General features: G+C 44.1%; 1 protein-coding gene across 1 annotated transcript in view; it reads left to right on the forward strand.

Annotated features, from left to right (window-relative positions):
- Positions 1–2,887: 2,887 nt before the first annotated feature.
- Positions 2,888–20,069, forward strand: part of GSR (glutathione-disulfide reductase) — a 557,956-nt gene continuing 540,774 nt past the window's right edge. The window contains exon 1 of the mRNA XM_069626169.1: positions 2,888–3,211. Coding sequence (XP_069482270.1) covers positions 2,933–3,211 — 279 coding nt within the window. The 5' untranslated portion in view covers positions 2,888–2,932. The remainder of the gene's footprint in view (positions 3,212–20,069) is intronic.

Genomic DNA, 20,069 nt, shown 5'->3' on the forward strand with positions numbered 1-20,069 from the left:
CTTTGGCACCTCTTGGCCTTTATTGCTCCCTGACAGCTCCACTTGGCAGCACAAGTACCCCGGTGCAAACTGCCTTTGATAGGGCGGGGGGGTGTGGATTAGGGCGGTGGTCGTGCAGACAAGACTCGTTTGCCGCAGGACCTCACCAAGGAGAGGCCATCTAACTGCATGTAAGAGGCAGGCTGCAGGATCTAGTACATGGAAGGCAGGGGGTGAGTTTATAAATACCTCACCCTCCCAGGAGAATATATGGGTGCAGTTCACCCTGGAGACCCTGGATGCCTAGGCAGTTAGTTAGCAGCAGGCTGGCCTGTGGTGGCAAGGCGGCACGGGCCAGAGGGGGTCATCTCTGTACCCGGTGCCCAAAAGGATGATTTATTATGATCAACCATATTGATTATTTACCTATAACCATGTTTTGTATCAATAAAATCCAACGGCCTTCCTTTTATTGCCAACGCTTGAACAAAGTGGTGTGGTAAGTATTTTTGGGGGAGGAGGCAAGGCCAGGAGGCTTGATGCCAACCCGCAAAATAACATATGTATGTCTGCTGCATATGGGTTCAACGGTTGTGTGGATTGAAGGTGGGCGGCCAGCGTGAGGGAGGATGCTGGCCGGAGACATGTGGTGTGACAAGGCACAGGAAGACTATTCAATGGAGACACACTAGATTCATTTAAAAAATCAAAACAACCATTGTTAAAATATATGTTGGGTTTTATTTTAGATCTTAATTTCAATTGAACATAAATAATAAACATTACACATTGTAAAGTTCCGGTTGCAGCACATCCAGGGAAAATCCGCGGTATTGTCCACTGTCGCTGGGGAAATGTTGTCTAATGGCAAGTACCGCACAGGCAGGTATTACTCTCCGAACGCGGTGTCCGAGCCTCCCGTGAAGCCACCAAGTGGAGCAACGATAGGCCACCAGCCTGTACCACCTGTGAAAATGAAAGATGCAAACTGTATTAAAATGACAAAACTTTCCTATCACTGTCGATTCAGGTAAAAAATGTCATTCTGCTTTGAAAAAAATTCTATCTAGAAAATGCACAATATGGAACCAATTTACATGCATTCGAATGATATGTAGATGTAATTTTATATGTGGGAAACGACCATGACATAGTAGTGGCATCACTGACATCACAACCAGAGTATACTTACTCGTTACTCGGATTACGCGGACGAACAGTGCCGCGAAGTTCGTGCATAAGCACCATCATCATCCTCAACACGGTCCGTGAGAGGCAGGCTTCCCTGAACTCTGGCAGCTCGGTGATGCATTGCGGAGTTGGCTCGCCTTCCGAAATGTAGGCCAAGCACCCGGAATTTTCACGGCAGCAGCAGTTCTCCTCCTCAGTTGGCATTAGCTCGCACCGATTGCACGTGCACCAGGTGGAGACGCCGTCCATGCAACATGGTCCAGGCTCTTCATCCGTTGACTGGTCCTCCCAACTGCCGTCCGAATCCCCATCGTTTTCGCGTGCTTGCCTTTCCAGTAGTTCTTGCTCGGTGTACTCGGGCTCGTACATATACGGCATTATTGTAGCCATTGTGTGGTAAAGAAAGTAAAATAATTTACAGAGATGGTACAGGTGTTCACAAGGCCTAGAAGCGGCGAAGGTAGCTGACCAGAGCACAGAAACGAGTCACAGAATACTCAAAGTAACACAGAGAGAGTAATGGAATCGAAAATCTGCTGCTGTGTGTTGTGAAACGGTGTGTTTATACTTATTGAGGAAAGAGGTGTCCTGCCATTTCCATGGCGACACTTCATTAGCTGAGGCGCAGCGATTGTTGACACGAAACGTGCTTTGGCGTTGGGAAATGGGCGGTACGCGTCTGCTGATGTCAGGCTCAGGGGCGGGGGATTTGATTTAGTGCTGCAAAAGCAGGTGAGCCAGGGCGATGGGGGGAAATGATAGGATTATCAGAAAATGGCGGCTGATTTCGAGTGCGTTAATGGACGAAAAGTCGGGTAAGGTCCATAGGAAAGTTTTCTACGATCTACCGAGTTATGCTTAAAAACACATGGCCGAACCGTAGGGACAATAAAAAAAAGTCCCGGAACTATCCTTTAAGATAACTCCTTGCCCAATAAAGCTTGATGCAGCAAATTTAATTTAGACCTTGACAACTGGTCCTCGCTCGTTTCTTTCAGGGGGGGAAGGAAAGGGGACACTTTGGGTTGGGGTGGTTTAGTGGTTAGGGAGGCACAAGATGAGGTGTGATTGGAGTTGACTGGTTGAGGACGGAAGAAGGGTTACAAATGGAGCGCAAGTGTGGACTGTCATTGCTATGTGCAGTGCCGTTCAATAAGGTTTTATGCGTTCCCACCATTGTTCCTCCAAAACGTTGTGACAGACACCACCATCTTTTTATTTACCCAATCACTGTTCACGGCTTCCTTTGACATCGCTTCGTTCTGCTTTATGTGGCATCATTGAGCAATACAAACCTGGTAACTTGCTTCGCCTGCCTGCTTGTTCTAACAGTAGACCTGCCAGGGCCACGGGAAGTATTTCGTCAGTCTATCCGTTTAAAAGTGAGGTCATGCTCTGTGAAAAACGAACAGCACACACAGAACACTGGGTTAACAATCTCCTCTACAAGGAAATTAATGTCATTAAAACGTTCCAAATCCTTGGCATTGTGCACGTGAAGCTTTATTCTCGAGAAACAGTAAGCAAAGCACCAGTGCAAGCACACAGACGTATCAACAAAGTTAATATGCACATTGCAGCACGAGGATTTCTAGCCTGTATGAAAAGATGTCCTCGCTCGCCTCGCCCGATTAAAGAAACGAGCCTGGGCACGGGACGCGCAGCCCGCTGCTCACAACTCAGAGTGACTAAGCACACACACGTACAAGGAACCTCCTCCCAGTGCTCTCCAATAAAACCAGAGCACCGCTTCCGCCTCGGCATGGCAGTTCGGCCGCCGCTCATCAGCAGAGCCTTCCGCGCGTCCTGGTCCCTGAGCACCGGCTTTGTTTGCCTCCTCGTCCCCCGGCGCTGCCCGCATCTGCTCGTCCCACGCCGCCTTTCTGTCCGTGACCACAGTGCAATGGCTGGAACTCGTCCGCGTACCTTCGACTACCTCGTGATCGGCGGCGGCTCGGGAGGGCTGGCCAGTGCCCGCAGGGCGGCTGAGCACGGTGCCAAGGCCGCGGTGGTGGAGAGCAACAAGTTGGGGGGCACATGTGTGAGTATGAGCCGCGCCCATATGCACGCTCCGCGCACGTACACAGCTCACAGCAATCACTTTATGCCCACATGAACATCTGGATTATCTGTCGTTGCTTCAAAACAAAGTCCTGGTCCGTTACAGACAATATCAATAGCAGAATTAGCCTGTGTGGTATATCAGAAAATAACACTTGGCGTTGGGACATGGGCATGTTTGCTAGTGGCCTAGTATTTTTGTGAATGGTAAGATTACAAAAAGCATGAGCCAATGCTACTAATGAGTCATAACAGCACTGTGCCCTGGTTGTGGAAGCCTGTTTATGGGTTAGGAGATGGGAGGGTATACATGAAGGAGGGTGATTGATTGTTAATTGTGTTAGTTTTTAATCGTTTTCCATAATTGTGTAACTTGAAATCTGAGATTTATGTTGTTGTTTATATTGTTTATTTTGATAACATATTTGCCTTCAGTGGGTGTTATATCCGCCCTACGTCCCGCAGCGCGGTGACGTAGGGCCGCCTAATAAAAGCCCTGCCCCCGACAGTGGGAGGCAGTTCCGGGCGAACCCAGCCCAGCGTGTGTGTGTCTGTTTGTCCGCGCTCCCGCTGGTGTTGCGCCCTAGGCCGCGCGGCCTCCTGCACCGGAGCCAGCCCCACGTGCGGGGCCCTCCGGAATACAGATACGCAACAGTGGGAAAAGTTGGTTTTAGATACATGGTTCGGAATGCAGTCTCTGAGAGTTTGTGGATGAAACATGTTGCCGAACTGTACTCTCGGTACCCTCCTCAGTCACAGGGCGAGTGCATTGATCATGCAGAAGCTGAACCGTTTAGTTAGGACCTCGAACTGGATCCAGACACAATCAGCCTATTGTTGTTGATGATATTGTACTTTTAATCTATACCCAATTATTTCATGCTTTGGATGGAGGTTTAGTCCAAGTCTCATGAAATTAGTTTCAATAAACTTTGAGGAATATTTGATCAAATATGGTGGAACAGTGTTACACCTCTTTGATTCTAAAAACAAATTACAATATAGTCTAAAGATAACACCTAATTACAGGTTACGCTCCACTCCTCATCCTTCGGGGCTTTCTTAACCATGAGGGGGTCCCTTAACAATCTTACGACATGTTAATTATCTGTCCTTGAGTTGCCCAACAAGGTTCACTTTTGTAACAAGGGAAAATGTGTTAGAAGAGCAGTTCCCCTTTTTTTTTCAACAAAACATTTTATTGGGCATTTAATTTGTATTGACATCGACATCACATCAGTGCATTTATAACATTACAATTCACAACACAGGTTAGTTGACAGGCGATTTCTTTCATGGGTATATGTCCCGGGGTCCTATGCTGTCCAACTGTTGTGGAGGTCTTGGATGTTGAGTGCTCCTTTCCCCTTTATTGATTCCTTATTGAAGCCAGCAGGTTATGGGGCGACGACAGGTGATTCCTGGGAATTTCTCTGAGTAGTCCATAAATGGGGCCCAGATGTTTCGGAAAGCGTTCAGATTTCCTAAACGGAACGCTGTGGTTTTTTCCGATACTACTATGTCCCAACACTTCGACCACTACATGGGTATTGAGGGAGCGTCTGGGTTTTTCCATAGCCGGCTATCGCATTTTTGGCGGCCGTGACAAGGTGCGTGCACAGACGGGCTATCTGATCCGTAAGCGGGAATGCCCCTGTGTCCCCCCAAAAGTATGATCCCGGATCTCATGGGATTGTTAACCCTGTGATTGATCTAATTTGGAAGCAAAAGCAATTGTGGCAATAAAAGAAGTGGAAACCCAAGCGCTTGTACCTAACCTAAGTTAGTCACGGGGCTGGCTGCAGGTGCCTGCAAGGCGTGTGTACCTGGCCAAGTACTCCACAAGTATAAAGAGCTACTACTACGATTACAATCACACTGCGCACAAGTCAATAAAGTCCATGCATCAGTTGCATATGAGTTCATTCAATCACATGTTGCATCGTACAAAAACCATTTGCCGTAAATCATAAGTATGTTACAGATGCACAAAAACAGGGGATTCAACCAAAGGGGCAGTTATACACAAGCCGATTATCATATACCAAGCACATAAGTATGTAATCAATATTTGAATGCATCAAAATAAGTTGTATCAAAAAACCAATGAAGTATTCACATCCATTATGTGATTATATACAGATTTGTTTTGTTTATTTATTTGGTAACGTGCACCAAACCCTCGGGTAGCTGGGCGCAGCAGATACAAGAATACTTGAAGCTTGGTTACAACATGAAAATAGGTACAGTAAATAATTTGGGAATGCAATGGGTAGGGAGTAGCATATAAAACAAGTGCAGTAGTCAATTCAACAGAGTGTTACGATTAGATAAAAGAGTTGTCGAGAAGTCAAGTGCACAAGTGGGTACATCAAAACAAGCAAGTATTAGTTGTCATTAGCTCGAAGCCTGTTTAACAAATAGCGTCTAGTGCGTTCCATGATAGAGCCGGCTTAACTGGGAAACCGGCTCCACCTGATTTGGATAGTTTAAATCTGGGAATTTCTAAACAATGGGAGTTAGATGATCTTGTAGGGCGGGTCGAAGTTCTTCTAATCATTCTGTCTGAGAGATATGGGGGAGGGCAGCATTGTTCAGGTATTTGAAGGTGAGGGATACAGTTTTGAGGAGGATCATGTCAGTGATTTTTAGCCAGTGGTGGTCTCTTCTAATGTTGGAAATGTGCTCTCTGCTGGGTATGTTCAGAGCTGTCTGAGGGCATTGTTTTGTAATGTTTGCATTTTATCTAGGATGTATTTGTTTGCTCCTGTGTATAGGGTGTTGCAGTAGTCTAATTTGGACATTATTAGTGCGTTGGAAAGCGTGATGCAGCTAGCTTTGGAGAGGAAGGGTCTGCAGGCCCTAATAAGATTGCAGGTATAGGCGGTTGATGATGCCATAGCGCTGACTTGTTTTTTTAGAGATAGGGTAGAGTCAAGGTAAAAGCCTAATGTTTTTACCTCGGTTACTGCTGTAATTACGTTGCCATCAATATTGAATGCAGCGTAGCTGGGGCTAAGTTTTTTTACCTTAGCGTCAGAGACCAATATCAGGATCTCGGTTTTGTCGTCATTCAAGCAGGTGCCATATGATGCCATCCATGCCTGAATGAGGAGGTATATCTTGTTTACCAGAGCTGTGTCTTGGACAAAATTGCCCGAAAGGGGTATGAGGATCTGGGTATTGTCTGCATAGTTGGTGTAGGTGGCACCCAGTCTATCCAATTTGTCAAAGAGTGGCTTGGTAAAGATGTTATACATTGTCGGTGAGATGCATGATCTCTTTGGAACACCACAGGTAATTTGGATTGGGTCTGCGGATGCTGAGGGGGAGAACACTCTCATCGTACGGTTAGCTAGGAAGGATTGTACCCAGGCTATAGCATCACTCGAGAAGTGGGCGGCTGACGCCAGGTGTTTACATAACACTGCGTGATCCACCAGGTCAAAGGCTGCCGATAGGTCAAGGAGGAGTAGCATAGCTGTTTTACCTTTTGTCCTTCAGCTTGTCAATCTGAGTCTTTAAATCAATTAGTGCCATTTCCGTACCGTGTTGTAGTCTGAATCCGGATTGGCGGGAGCCTAGTAAGTCCGATTACCATTGAACGATTGAACAAGAACGTACAAAAAACAACATATTTAGAGAGAGAGAAAAATATGGGAGAACACAATTATTAGCATGCTTATTAAATGCACAGCACAGTGGTTAAAATGTCATGCGCCAACATCATGTTGGCAGAAACTGCATGTAGACAACAATTGCATACACCAATAAACTTATCTGATAGATGCCGATGTCGGACTCGGAGAGTGACAGCGAAGTCCAATTCCAAACCACCAACGAACGATCGTGCAGCACATATGTGCATGGAGAAACAGAGCAGAGAAAGAACCACAAAACTATGATCAGTAAGCTACAGCACAATCGTATCCATTAAATGGCATATAAGATCGTGAATGCTCCAAGGGATCGTAAGAAAAGATCTATCCCTTACCAAGCCTTTCGGCGTACTGACGCGTTGACAGGGAATCACAGCATTGTTGCTAGCCAGCCTGTATCAGAAATAAAAGGCATAGTGCGGTCATACCTAATGCTATCTATATGCTTCAAGAGCCGCCATTTTAGGTAAGGAAAATCTATTATGCTGAAAGCAAAGATCAATGGTAAAATACCTTGTGGTTAAGTACTAATATGCTACTAATATTAAATTAAACAGCTACTCATCGGATTATAAATATGTTGAGGGGCTAACGCCACAGATCAAACCGATATTGTAGATTGGTGTTAGTAATGGCGTAATAAGTAAAGTTGTTCCGTCGGTATAAAGATCCAATATATACTTGCGTGTAATCCCACCATAAACACTGTGGTAAGAACCACTACTAATCGCCAAGTTGTGCTAAGTAGTGGTGCCAAGTCATATAAAACGACCTTAATGCGGTTGTTACCAACTTGACGCAGTGCATTCGGCCTCATCATGCTGCTGTGTATAAATAGGACAAAATTATTGATATAGTATAAACCATGTATGCGGTTGTTACCAGCCTAACACGGCGCATTCCACTGCACCACATTGCTGTGCATAATCAGCTTACAGTTATGGTTGATGTCAATACAATGTAAACCATGTCCATATTAGGTGTTAGGGATACTGGCACTGTATAACAAACATTTGTACATTGAATAATGATTTACAGTGCTGAAGCAGAAATTAACAGTTATGAATCCCATATATAGAAGGTCAACTTCCATTGCATAGATACAGAAGACATAAGTGCCTAATAAATCACATATATGCTCAAGTATATCAGTGCGAATGAGCCCGCAATTGATATCCAATAATGACTTACATTGGGCCTGCAATAGATATCCAAATAATGACTTACATTGATCCAGTATATATGTAGTATCTGCCACCATATAGACCTCCCCTATGACATAGGGCAGGAAAGTGATGTTGGGCTCATTACTCATGTATGATACTCCAGGAACCCAGACTTGAGGCGCTTTGATACCAGGGAAGAGAGAATAGGGGTCTTCATAAAAATACAGACAGTTCCTGATCGGTATTAAGTACAGAGAAGGCTGTCCTATATTGGCATACAAGTGTCATGATGCATACCCCCGGGCATCCAGACCACGTCCATCAGCCCTGGGAGCAGGCATCAAGTTGCCTTGAGAAAACCCAGCAACCCCTGCTAGGGGCTGTCTGGGTTCAGTCCTGGCGCCTATGGCGCCAGGCTCATATGGGACATCAGTCCTGGCGCATAGGCGCCAGGCTCATAGGTGCACACTTACCTGATGCAGACCATGCTGCAAGAAGATCCAAGCCCATGTGAGGCCTGGAAGGGACTACTTTACCTTAGGGACTATTTTGTTACTCGGGTGTGGTCGGGGAGGAATACCTACCTGGGACTACTTTGGAGGCTATTTAAACCACGCCCGAAGAGCAGCACACGCTTCGCGTTATTCTGCATCCAGCAGCGTAACGTTCACCGTGCCAGCAGCAGCATCCAGCCTTCTGCCACGCCCGCCTCGAACCTGGAGCACCTAGAAAGAAGGAAAGAAGCAAAGGTTAGAACAAGAGTATTACCTGATTTCTTACCTGATTCCGCATTCATCGCATCTTCAAACCAGCAGCAGCGCCGCGCCATACTCACCGTTCCACGCAGCATCTCTTCGATCCGGCGCTGTCTCCATTTTAACATCGCCGAATCCCGGCACCTAACGGGGACAAGAAACAACAAGGTGAGCAGAGAGAACAGACAGAGACAATCTCTTTAGCCGCCATATGCTTATCTGATTTTACCGCCGGAGGTATTGTTCATCAGCACGCCACATCTTCTTATGCTGCACCTGTAAGATAAGGAGAAAGCAGCAAGTTTAACCCTTGGCATTATTTACCGGACAGTGTTGGGTAACACAGACTTTTACCGGAGCGCTTTCAGCTGTCAATCTTCTTATTGGGTCAAAGCTGCAAGATAAAAAGAGGAATTGGACAGGAGTGAATTCCAGACATTTTGAACTCTTACGAACTATATACTTACGGCTCTTTGCCAGGACCTTTTGGATTCAGGATTCGTCTACAACTCTTCCAATATCTTCAGGCCAGTTAAGTAACTGGTCATCAACGCGCCCCTGCGTGCTTCGCAGGATAGAGGGCTCATCTTTCAAGAATATAAGGTGAGATTGCTGAGAGGGCGCTTCAGAGGTGATTAGTGGGGAGGACAGTGGGGGTGCTATCACTTGAATCCACAAGTGGCTAAATCCATCTCTCCACTTGTAGGAGAATATTTCTACGGGTCAAGCAGACAAGATTAGGGGGCAGATCCAGTCAGTCATCGCTGCACTACGCATCACTTGGGTGGAGGCCACAGCAGTCCGGGTCCGACCGACGCCCCTGTGGGAGCCAGGTGAGGATAACAGAACGCGAAGTCTATCTACAAATCCCCACTCGGGCGTTATGGAAACCTCAGAAACCGACCAACTGGCCCAACTATTGGGGGAACTTAGGGCGGAAGTGCACTCCGCTCGCCAAGAGACTAATGCCCTCAGAAGAATACTAATTGTATTGAAGGAGCGCACAGATGATCTCGCTAAACAACTGCTGCAAAATCAAGCTGGACAAGCACCCCTACCTGGTTCCGGGGGAAATCCAGCTCCTGTGTTATCGAGTAACACTGTGCAAATAAACCTACCAGGATATATTCCATTAGCTCCACCCGAACGTTTTGCCGGAGATCCCAAAAGGTTCGCCGTGTTTATGAACCAATGCCGCCTGCACTTTTTATGCAGACCAGGAGCCTTCCCAAACGATCAAGCCAAGGTAGCCTTTGTATTATCATATCTCAGCGGCAGTGCAGCTGATGGGTCATCCTGAGTAACTAGTGGAATTGACCAAATTCTTCAGGATTTTCAGGGCTTTCAAACGAGCATGGAACAACTATTTGCCCGGCACTCCCAAGGACAGGCCCTGGATAACAAACTTTTGTCCCTACGACAGGGTAACCAGGATCTGCTAACCTATATCACAACCTTCATTTGATTGATAGTGGAAACCGGATGGCCTGAGAAAAAACTAATTACATTGTTTCATCGTGGACTTCGGGGAGAACTCAAAGATGTCTTGGCTCAAGTTGTGATTGCGCAGAGTTTATAGACTTAGTGGTCCAGCTGAATCATCGACTCCAGAATAGAAAGGCTGATCGTGCTAAGTTCGAAAATCGGGTATTGATTAAATCCAACGTTGCACCCAAAGGAACAGATGCATCAGAACCTATGCAAATCGGGGGGTCAAAGGACCCTTAATTCAAAAGGAAAGGGAAAGAAGAAGACAGATGCAATTGTGTCTGTACTGTGGAACCTCAGGACTTTTCTACGGGATTGCCCTATAAAACCACCCAAGAAGGTGGTAGGAGTTGCTGATAAAAGCCCAAAATAGCCTGATTCGGAAAATGACCATGCCCGACATGCGTAGAGGTCCGCTTGCCGACCTTAAAGAAGGACACTCAGACCTTGCCTCTTATCATACCAATGGTCCTAATTGATCCTAGACAACCCTCACGTATGCACGCAGTAAGGGCATACATTGATAGCGGGGCCGTAGGGAACTATATGGACCACGAAATTGGCTTCAAGGATGAATCTACTTCTTTGCAAAAAGACCACTTCAGATGCCATCACCACAGTCGATGGAACTGAAATTGCCTCTGGGCCTGTAACTCATTCCACTACAGAGATGACACTGTTGGGTCAAGATGGGCATTGAGAGACTATTGTGTTTGATTTAATCAAAGCCCCGCAGTTTCAAATAATACTGGGGATGCAGTGGTTGGAAACACATAATCCTTGTATTGAATGGCGAGAGAAGAGAATAACCTTCCCGGATTGTGCACACACCTGTTACCCGGAGAAAACCCTGAACAAAGGCCTGGCCACAGTCATCAACCCAATCGTGCAGTTACCTCAGGAGTATCAAGAATTTCAGGATGTTTTTCAAAAAGAACAGGCCAATACATTACCACCTCACAGATCGTACGATTGTCAAATTGACCTTCTACCCGGTGCACAACCCCCATGCAGTAGAATCTACGCCCTCACAGAACCTGAAAATCTTCACCTACGGCAATACTTGGACCAATACCTGGCTAATGGCTTTATTCGCACTTCCAAGTCTCCTGTATCCTCAGCTTTGCACTTCGTGCCAAAAAAGGAAGGTGACCTTAGAACGTGCATAGACTACCGCGCACTAAATCAGAGTACGGTAAAAAAACGGTACCCATTGCCTCTGATCCCCGAATTACTAGACCAAGTAAAGGATGCTTGTATCTACACTAAGTTAGATCTCCGAGGGGCATATCATCTGGTACGTGTAAAGAAAGGCGACGAATGGAAGACGGCCTTTCACACCAAGTACAGATTATTCGGGTATCAGATGATGCCCTTCGGGTTGTGCAATGCACCAGCAGCCTTCCAGTATTTTATGAACGATGTCTTTCGTGAACTCATTGACGTCTATGTTGTCGTATACATAGACGATATCCTTGTGTACTCCTCCTCAGAATCAGACCATGTTAAGCACGTATGTGCAGTCCTTGAGAAACTACACCAGCACAAGTTATATGCAAAATTGGAAAAATGTGTTTTTCATGTTACGGAAGTTGAATTCCTTGGATTTATCTTGACTCCAAAAGGAGTCCGAATGGACTCACGAAAGGTGGACGCAATTCTCAAGTGGCCATCACCTAGTTCAGTTAAAGGGGTACAAAGCATGCTCGGATTTGCCAATTTCTACCGCAGATTCATTCCAGACTTCTCACATGTTGTACATCCCATCACAGCACTTTGCGAAAGAACAAACGTTTCTTGTGGCCGGAAGAGGCTGAAAAGGCCTTCCAAGAGCTGAAAGCGAAATTCACGTCTGCGCCTGTCTTAAAGCATCCACGTCCAGAGCTTCCTTACATAGTGGAAACTGATGCATCCAGTTTAGCCATGGGAGCTGTCCTGTCCCAGAAGGATCCTGAAACTGGTCAACTTCACCCAGTGGCATTTTGGTCCAGAAAGTTCTCGGCACCCGAGTTAAACTATGCGGTTACCGATAAAGAGTTATTAGCCATCAAATCCGCCTTTATGGCTTGGCGACACTATCTTCTCGGTGCAAGGCATACCATTACTGTAATCACCGATCACCGGAACTTGCAGTATCTAAAAACAGCCAAAGCCCAATCATCGCGCCAACTTCGATGGGCATTGTTCTTTGCCGAATTCGATTTTGTGATCACTTATCGACTAGGCTGTAAAAATGGCAAGGCAGATGCCTTATCCCGAATAGGAATGGAAGAAGCATATGCGAACCCGGAGCCAGTGCCTATAATTTCGGAACAAAGAATTCTTGGCATAACTGCTTTACAGACACTAGAAGAAATTCATTTAAAAATCCAACAACTCTTCAATCCAGCAGCCCTGCAGGACTGGGTAAAGAAAGGCCCGGATTACTCAGTCATCAATGACCTACCCTAGTATCAAGGATGACTATTTCTACCACAGAAGGAATTACAGGAACTTGTCATCTCCAATTATCATGATACCCTAATGGAAGGTCACTCATGTATCGCAAAAACCGAAGCTAAAATTAAGAGACAATTCTGCTGGCCCACCTGGCGAAAAGATATAAAGTCATTTGTGATGTCTTGCAGCATTTGCGCCCAAAACAAGAGTCAGAAGAAAAAACCAGCTGGCCTTTTACAACCTTTGGATATTCCACCAACACCATGGCACACCTTATCTTTAGACTTTATTACTGATCTACCTCCATGTAGTGGATTTAACACCATTCTAGTTATCGTGAATCTTTTTTCCAAGATGGCCCACTTTATTCCTTTGAAGGGATTACCTTCTGCTTCAATTCTGGCCAAGGAGTTCCTCGAAAACATTGTTCGAATACACGGGTTTCCTCCTGTATTGGTCTCTGATCGAGTTAGTCAATTCATTTCACATTTTTGGAAGAAATGTTGCCAATTGACGCAAATCGACGTAAGGTTATCAACCAATCACCATCCCCAGACCGATGGTCAGACGGAGAGGACCAACCAGACGCTTGAACAGTACCTTTGTTGCATGCTTCACCAGACCGAAAGTAATTGGAAAGATATTTTATGGATTTCCGAATATGCATACAATAACTCTGTACATTTAGGAACCGGACAAAGCCCCTTTTATACCATATATGGACACCACCCTCGAACCTCAGAACTCGATTCGCCTCAGCACTTAGAAATGCCTGCAGTCATTTACATTCTACTATTACACAAGCCTTCAAGGAAGCAACAGGACATTTGAAGCAAGCAAAAGAGAAATACAAGAAAAATGCTGATCTACATAGAAGTGAAACTCCACAGTACCAAATGGGAGATCAGGTTTGGCTAGCTACAAAACACATACCTCTGAAAGGAACTCAGACTTTTAATCCTAGATATTTGGGACCTTACACCATTAAGGCCTTTATCAACCCGGTGGCTGTCAAACTGGAATTACCCTCCAATATGCGAATTCATCCTGTCTTTCATGTTTCACTTTTAAAACCAGTTCAACCAGGAACAAGATTAACCAAACCACCATATCCTATCTTGATAGATGGAGAACCTGAATTCGAGGTGAAAAACCTCCTGGACTCCAAGGTGGTTAAATTATTTTTTACTTAATCGATTGGAAAGGTTACGTGCCACAGGAAAGGTCATGGGAGCCTAGTGACCACGTACATGCACCGCGATTAGTGAAGAGATTCCATCGGGACTTCCCAGACAAACTGGGACCAAGGGGAGGAACGACTTTAGGAGGGGCCTTGAGGGGGAGTGCTGTCATGATGCATACCCCCCGGCATCCAGACCACGTCCATCAGCCCCGGGAGCAGGCATTAAGTTGCCTTGAGAAAACCCAGCAACCCCTGCTAGGGGCTGTCTGGGTTCAGTCCTGGCGCCTATGGCGCCAGGCTCATATGGGACATCAGTCATGGCGCCTATGGCGCCAGGCTCATAGGTGCACACTTACCTGATGCAGACCATGCTGCAAGAAGATCCAAGCCCATGTGAGGCCTGGAAGGGACTACTTTACCTTAGGGACTATTTTGTTACTCAGGTGTGGTCGGGGAGGAATACCTACCTGGGACTATTTTGGAGGCTATTTAAACCACGCCCAAAGAGCAGCACACGCTTCGCATTATTCTGCATCCAGCAGCGTAACGTTCACCGTGCCAGCAGCAGCATCCAGCCTTCTGCCACGCCCGCCTCGAACCTGGAGCACCTAGAAAGAAGCAAAGGTTTGAACAAGAGTATTGCCTGATTTCTTCCCTGATTCCGGATTAATCGCATCTTCAAACCAGAGGAAAGACCTTGTTTTAAACGCATTGCATCGCCAGCAGCAGCGCCGCGCCATACTCACCGTTCCACGCAGCATCTCTTCTATCCGGCGCTGTCCCCATCTTAACATCGCCGAATCCCGGCACCTAAGGGGGACAAGAAACAACAAGGTGAGCAGAGAGAACAGACAGAGACAATCTCTTTAGCCGCCATATGCTTACCTGATTTTACCGCCGGAGGTATTATTCATCAGCACGCCACATCTTCTTATGCCACACCTGTAAGATAAGGAGAAAGCAGCAAGTTTAACCCTTGGCATTATTTACTGGACAGTGTTGGGTAACACAGACTTTTACCGGAGCGCTTTCAGCTGTCAATCTTCTTATTGGGTCAAAGCTGCAAGATAAAAAGAGGAATTGGACAGGAGTGAATTCCAGACATTTTGAACTCTTATGAACTATATACTTATGGCTCTTCGCCAGGACCTTTTGGAGTCAGGATTCGTCTACAACTCTTCCAATATCTTCAGGCCAGTGAAGTAACTGGTCATCAACGCGCCCCTGCGTGCTTCGCAGGATGGAGGGCTCATCTTTCAAGAATATAAGGTGAGATTGCTGAGAGGGCGCTTCAGAGGTGATTAGTGGGGAAGACAGTGGGGGTGCTATCACTTGAATCCACAAGTGGCTAAATCTATCCCTCCACTTGTAGGAGAATATTTCTACGGGTCAAGCAGACAAGAGTAGGAAGGCAGATCCAGTCAGTCATCGCTGCACTACGCATCACGTGGGTGGAAGCCGCAGCAGTCCGGGCCCGACCGACGCCCCTGTGGGAGCCAGGTGAGCGTAACAACAAGTCTAGCTTTCAATTGTCTTAGTTTCAACAAAAGGTTTCCCCCTCTCTGAGTTGCAATTGATAAAATAATTAACATGGTAGGAGCCCAATGTACCAACATCCACAGTTCTGGTTTTCAAAGCATGAACACACATTGAACAACCCCCATATTTGTACAAACCATTATTCTGTGCCCTGTGGAGAAACGTTTGGCTACTTTTTTTGCATGAATGAAGGACATAGAATGTTCTTGAGTGTACTCGCTTTACTATATATAAAGCTAGGGTTCGGATCCAACCACTTACTGATGTCTTTATCAAGCTGGAGCAAGTGCCAGTGTCTCATAACAACAGTGTATATTTTTTGGCTATCAGCGTTGTGCCTAGTGATAAGTTTCATTTTGCTCGGATAAGTGGTATTATCCCGGGCTTTTGGGGTAAGCAAATCAACTCTCTTCATGCTGCTTACATGTTTCTCAGCCATAGTCAGAAGTCTACTCTTATAACCTCTTGCTAGAAATCTCTTCTTAATCAATTGACATTCCAGTTTGAAATCGTTTGGGTTGGAGCAATTCCTCCGAGCCCTGATCAATTTTCCCTTTGGAATACTCAAAATCACTGACTTTTCGTGATAACTGTCCGCATGTAACATAGCATTGACTGATGTGCTCTTTCGAAATGTTTTTGTCTCAAACCCTTTGTCTGACATAGAGATTGTCAAATCTAAGAAGTCAATGCAAATGTCACTAAAGGTGTGCGTGAACTGGATTCCCCAATCGTTGGTATTTTGAAATTTAACAAAATCAAGCAAACATTCCACAGTACCTGACCATATCATAATAACATCGTCAACAAATCGTTTCCACACATGAATGATTGGTAGAAAAGCCAAGTTTGAGAATACAAATTCTTATTTGAAATGGTGCATGAATAAGTTTGCCAGGGCTGGCGCAAAGCTCGCCCCATGGGTATTCCAATTAGCTGTTTGTTATAAATATTGTTAAACAGAAACACGTTATTTTTGAGCATGCATAATTACAATTCCTTCAACATTTCAATGTGTACATAAAAAGATGCTGAGTGTTGAGGGAATATATAGTTGACACTTTCAATTGCTTTGTGATGGTCAATAGCTATATATAAAGCTTTCACATCAAGTGTGACCAGCAGGAGGTTTAGACGAAAAGATAGATTCTCAAATATCTGTAAGATATGCAAGGTATCTCTCACAAAAGTTAGAGTGAACAACTAGAGGTGATAAGCATTCATTAATGTAGACAGACATTGGTTCCAATATGCCACCACCTCTACTGACAATCGGCCTCCCTTCTGGGATGTTATCAAATGCTTTATGAATTTTTGGGAGGAAGTAGGCCGTGGGCATGATTGGACCTTCCACTGATAAGAATTGTTTCTCTACCTCTGTCAGCATGCCTTTAGAGTGCCACTTATTTATAAGTGTACTCACAATTACTTTCAATTCCTTAAGGTGGTTGGTGGGCAGGGCCTGATAACAGCCTGCTGAATTAAGATGTGTAAGGCCCATTGTAATATAGTCTTGCTTATTCATGATAACCACATTGCCCCCTTGGTCTGCTTCCTTGATAATTAAGGTTTGGTTGGAGGCTAACCTTTGCATAGCTAGTAATTATGATTTGCTCAAATTAAAATCCTGTCTGTGTTTAGGCATTTTACCCACATCTGCCAATTTATGGATGTCCTTGGTCACCGCTTGATAAAAAGTGTCTATAATGTCATTATTGGGAAAGACGTGCGTAAACTTCGATTTTTTTTTTTTGGTGTAAATTCTTTAATCTTAAAATTGTGTTGTTGAATGGTCAAGATATTTAACATATCCATTAAACTGGTTTCCTGCTCTTTATTACAATCTTGTAAGGACATTAGTACATGCATATTCAACATTGTTGCAGCGACATGTCTGGTGGTTCAGGTATAGTGGGTTTTACTGTGTATTTCTGTACCTTTGTAGAGAAAAATGTCTTTAGTTTTAGTTTGCGCATGAACTTAAACAAATCAATTTGTATTTGAACAAAATTGTTGAAGCCCAAGGCAGCAAATGAAAGTCCTTTATTGAGGCCAAAGTGCTCCTATGAAGAAAGTTGATATGTGCTGAGATTACAGACTAAGTCTACCTGTTCTGAGACTGGAGCGATTGCTGGTATGACGCTCTCGTGAATCTGCGTGGCATTGGTGGGGCATTTCCGTTGGCCATGTTGGTGGCCCCTTGTGCCCCTTGATTTGTGCCTGTGGTTGAAATATTTGAAACTACAGGAATTTGGAACCTTACTTTTTTCATGGATGCTTGTCGATTTCCTTTTTTGAACCGTTTGATTTGTTCTGAAAAAGGGCAGGGCTCAGCTGTTTCCTGTATGTTACGTGTGATGCCCTCAGTTGTTTCGATTCCTGTTGTGTCAGATGTGGTAGCTTCACTGTTAATTGCACTGTGAGTGCTAGTAATCTGTCTTTCAGAATCACTATCAATTTCTGAACTGGCGGGTGATGAGGCCACACTGCTACTACTTGATCTAGATACTTTGTCATATTTTGGCTGATATGTATATACTCTATTGTCGCGATAATCCCTGTCATCTCGTGAGAATTTCCTAGACTTTCTTAATCTGATTTCATCTTGGTTTTGCCTGAGTCTGGTATACAAGGTTTTAAAATCTTTGTTAATAGTTGCGTCATATAGTATTTCTTGTTTAAGGATGTCAATTTTAGTCACGATGCAGGCGGGTTCGCGTTGAGCATGTTCAACAAGCAATTTGATCATATTATTCGAAGTCATCGTAAGGTTAGCTTCCCATTCTGAAGCCAGGTCACTGTCTAACGGGTCCTTAAAATGAGGCAAGATTAAAATTCTTAAACCCCGAGGAATTTTGTTTTCTTGTAAGTAATGATTAAGTGTAGTCTTCTCCCAAAATGTGTTTATCTCTTTTATAGTAAGATGTTCTAATTTTATGAACTTGTTTCTGAGATCTACTGGTTCTGTGTTAATTCTTTTAAAGGGGTTCAGTGTGGAGCCTCGAGGTGCAAATAATGCCTTGATAATATCATCCCTAGTCGGGATATATTCAGCTCCTTGTGCCATTTTATTAACAATTGTTGGTGTCCGTAGTTATCCATGCCAATTCTGGCTGGGTGAAAGTACAGCTGCTGGGTTTCTTTATCTTGCACAAGAAGCAAAAATTGGAGCAATAAAAGAAGTGGAAACCCAAGCGCTTATAACTAAGCTAGTCAAGGGGCTGGCTGCAGGTGAGTGTAAGGCGTGGGTACCTAGCCAAGTACTCCACAAGTATAAAGAGCTACTACAACAATTACAATCACACTATAATGAGCCCAACATGACTTTTCTGCCCCATGTCATAGGGGTGGGTCTATATGGTGGCAGATACTAAATATATACTGGATCAATGTAAGTCATCATTGGATATCTATTGCAGACTCATTAGCGCTGATATGTATACTTGAGCATATATGTGATTTATTAGGCACTTATGTCTTCTGTATCTATGCAATGGAAGTTGACCTTCTAAATATACAATTTATCATAACTGTTAACTTCTGCTCCAACACTGTAAATCATTATTCAATGTACAAACGCTTGTTACAAATTACAAATTGGGTATTTTCCCTAATTATTATTATTTTTTTAATTTTATTTTACGGGGGATCAGTTTTTAAACAGGAAAAATTGAAAACATCAAGAAAAAACAAAACTGATTTCCCCCCTCTGTCCAAAAAATGCAAATGTAGGTACTTCAGAAAATTGTAATTTAGGAATCACCGCCATGGAGCATAACATAACACACGTGCTGTTCAAAATACTATTACATTTTATGCAGTCACATAACAATTGTTATTGTACCAGCACAACTGATGTGGTGTGAAATAACAGTCGTTAAAAGAATTTACAAAACACACATTTGATCAAGAAAGAAACTAATACACATAACAAAAAGGGGTAAAAACCATATGTTGGGATACTGTAAGGAAAATGGAATGGGGGCGGGAGAGATTTATATAGTGTTTTGCTGTTGTTAAAATCTTCAACTAAACCTTTTGGAAGAGATTATACACTTTTCGGCACTTTATTTTACATTCATTTACACATTTCATCATATCTCACCACCCATATTTCCTTAGGACCCTAAACTTAATTTTCTGTTTAGACAAAAGAGCAAAAGACCAATAAACTTAATCGGTTTCAGCCTTTTTAGATAGTCGACATGTTTCGGCCAATTTTTTTCAATAAAACACTATCTCTACTGTCTTTTCAACGTCGTTATTTTGATGGCCTTCTTCAGGACGAGAAATTTTATTTTGATATTGCATTAGTGTTCTATACCCCCATGGTATACAATTGAACGTACTAAATAAAAACAGAGAAAAACAACTTGGTGATTCATAGCGGGATTGAGTGTTGCAAATTTTTTTCAAACAATTCTGCATATATTTTATTACTTAATATATTCATTGCCACACAGCACCTAGTCTGAGGCAATTTATGTACCAATCAACCATTTCACAAAACAACCTAAGGACAGGAGGACATAGGCCAGAAAAATATAGGACGGGATCTACTCAATAAAGCACTCCCTGTATGATCGACTTGAAGACTAAGTCTAAACTT

Source organism: Ambystoma mexicanum, chromosome 6p (assembly GCF_040938575.1).
Source record: "Ambystoma mexicanum isolate Mex_15411 chromosome 6p, UKY_AmexF1_1, whole genome shotgun sequence".
In the NCBI taxonomy this organism is placed as follows: Eukaryota; Metazoa; Chordata; class Amphibia; order Caudata; family Ambystomatidae; genus Ambystoma; species Ambystoma mexicanum.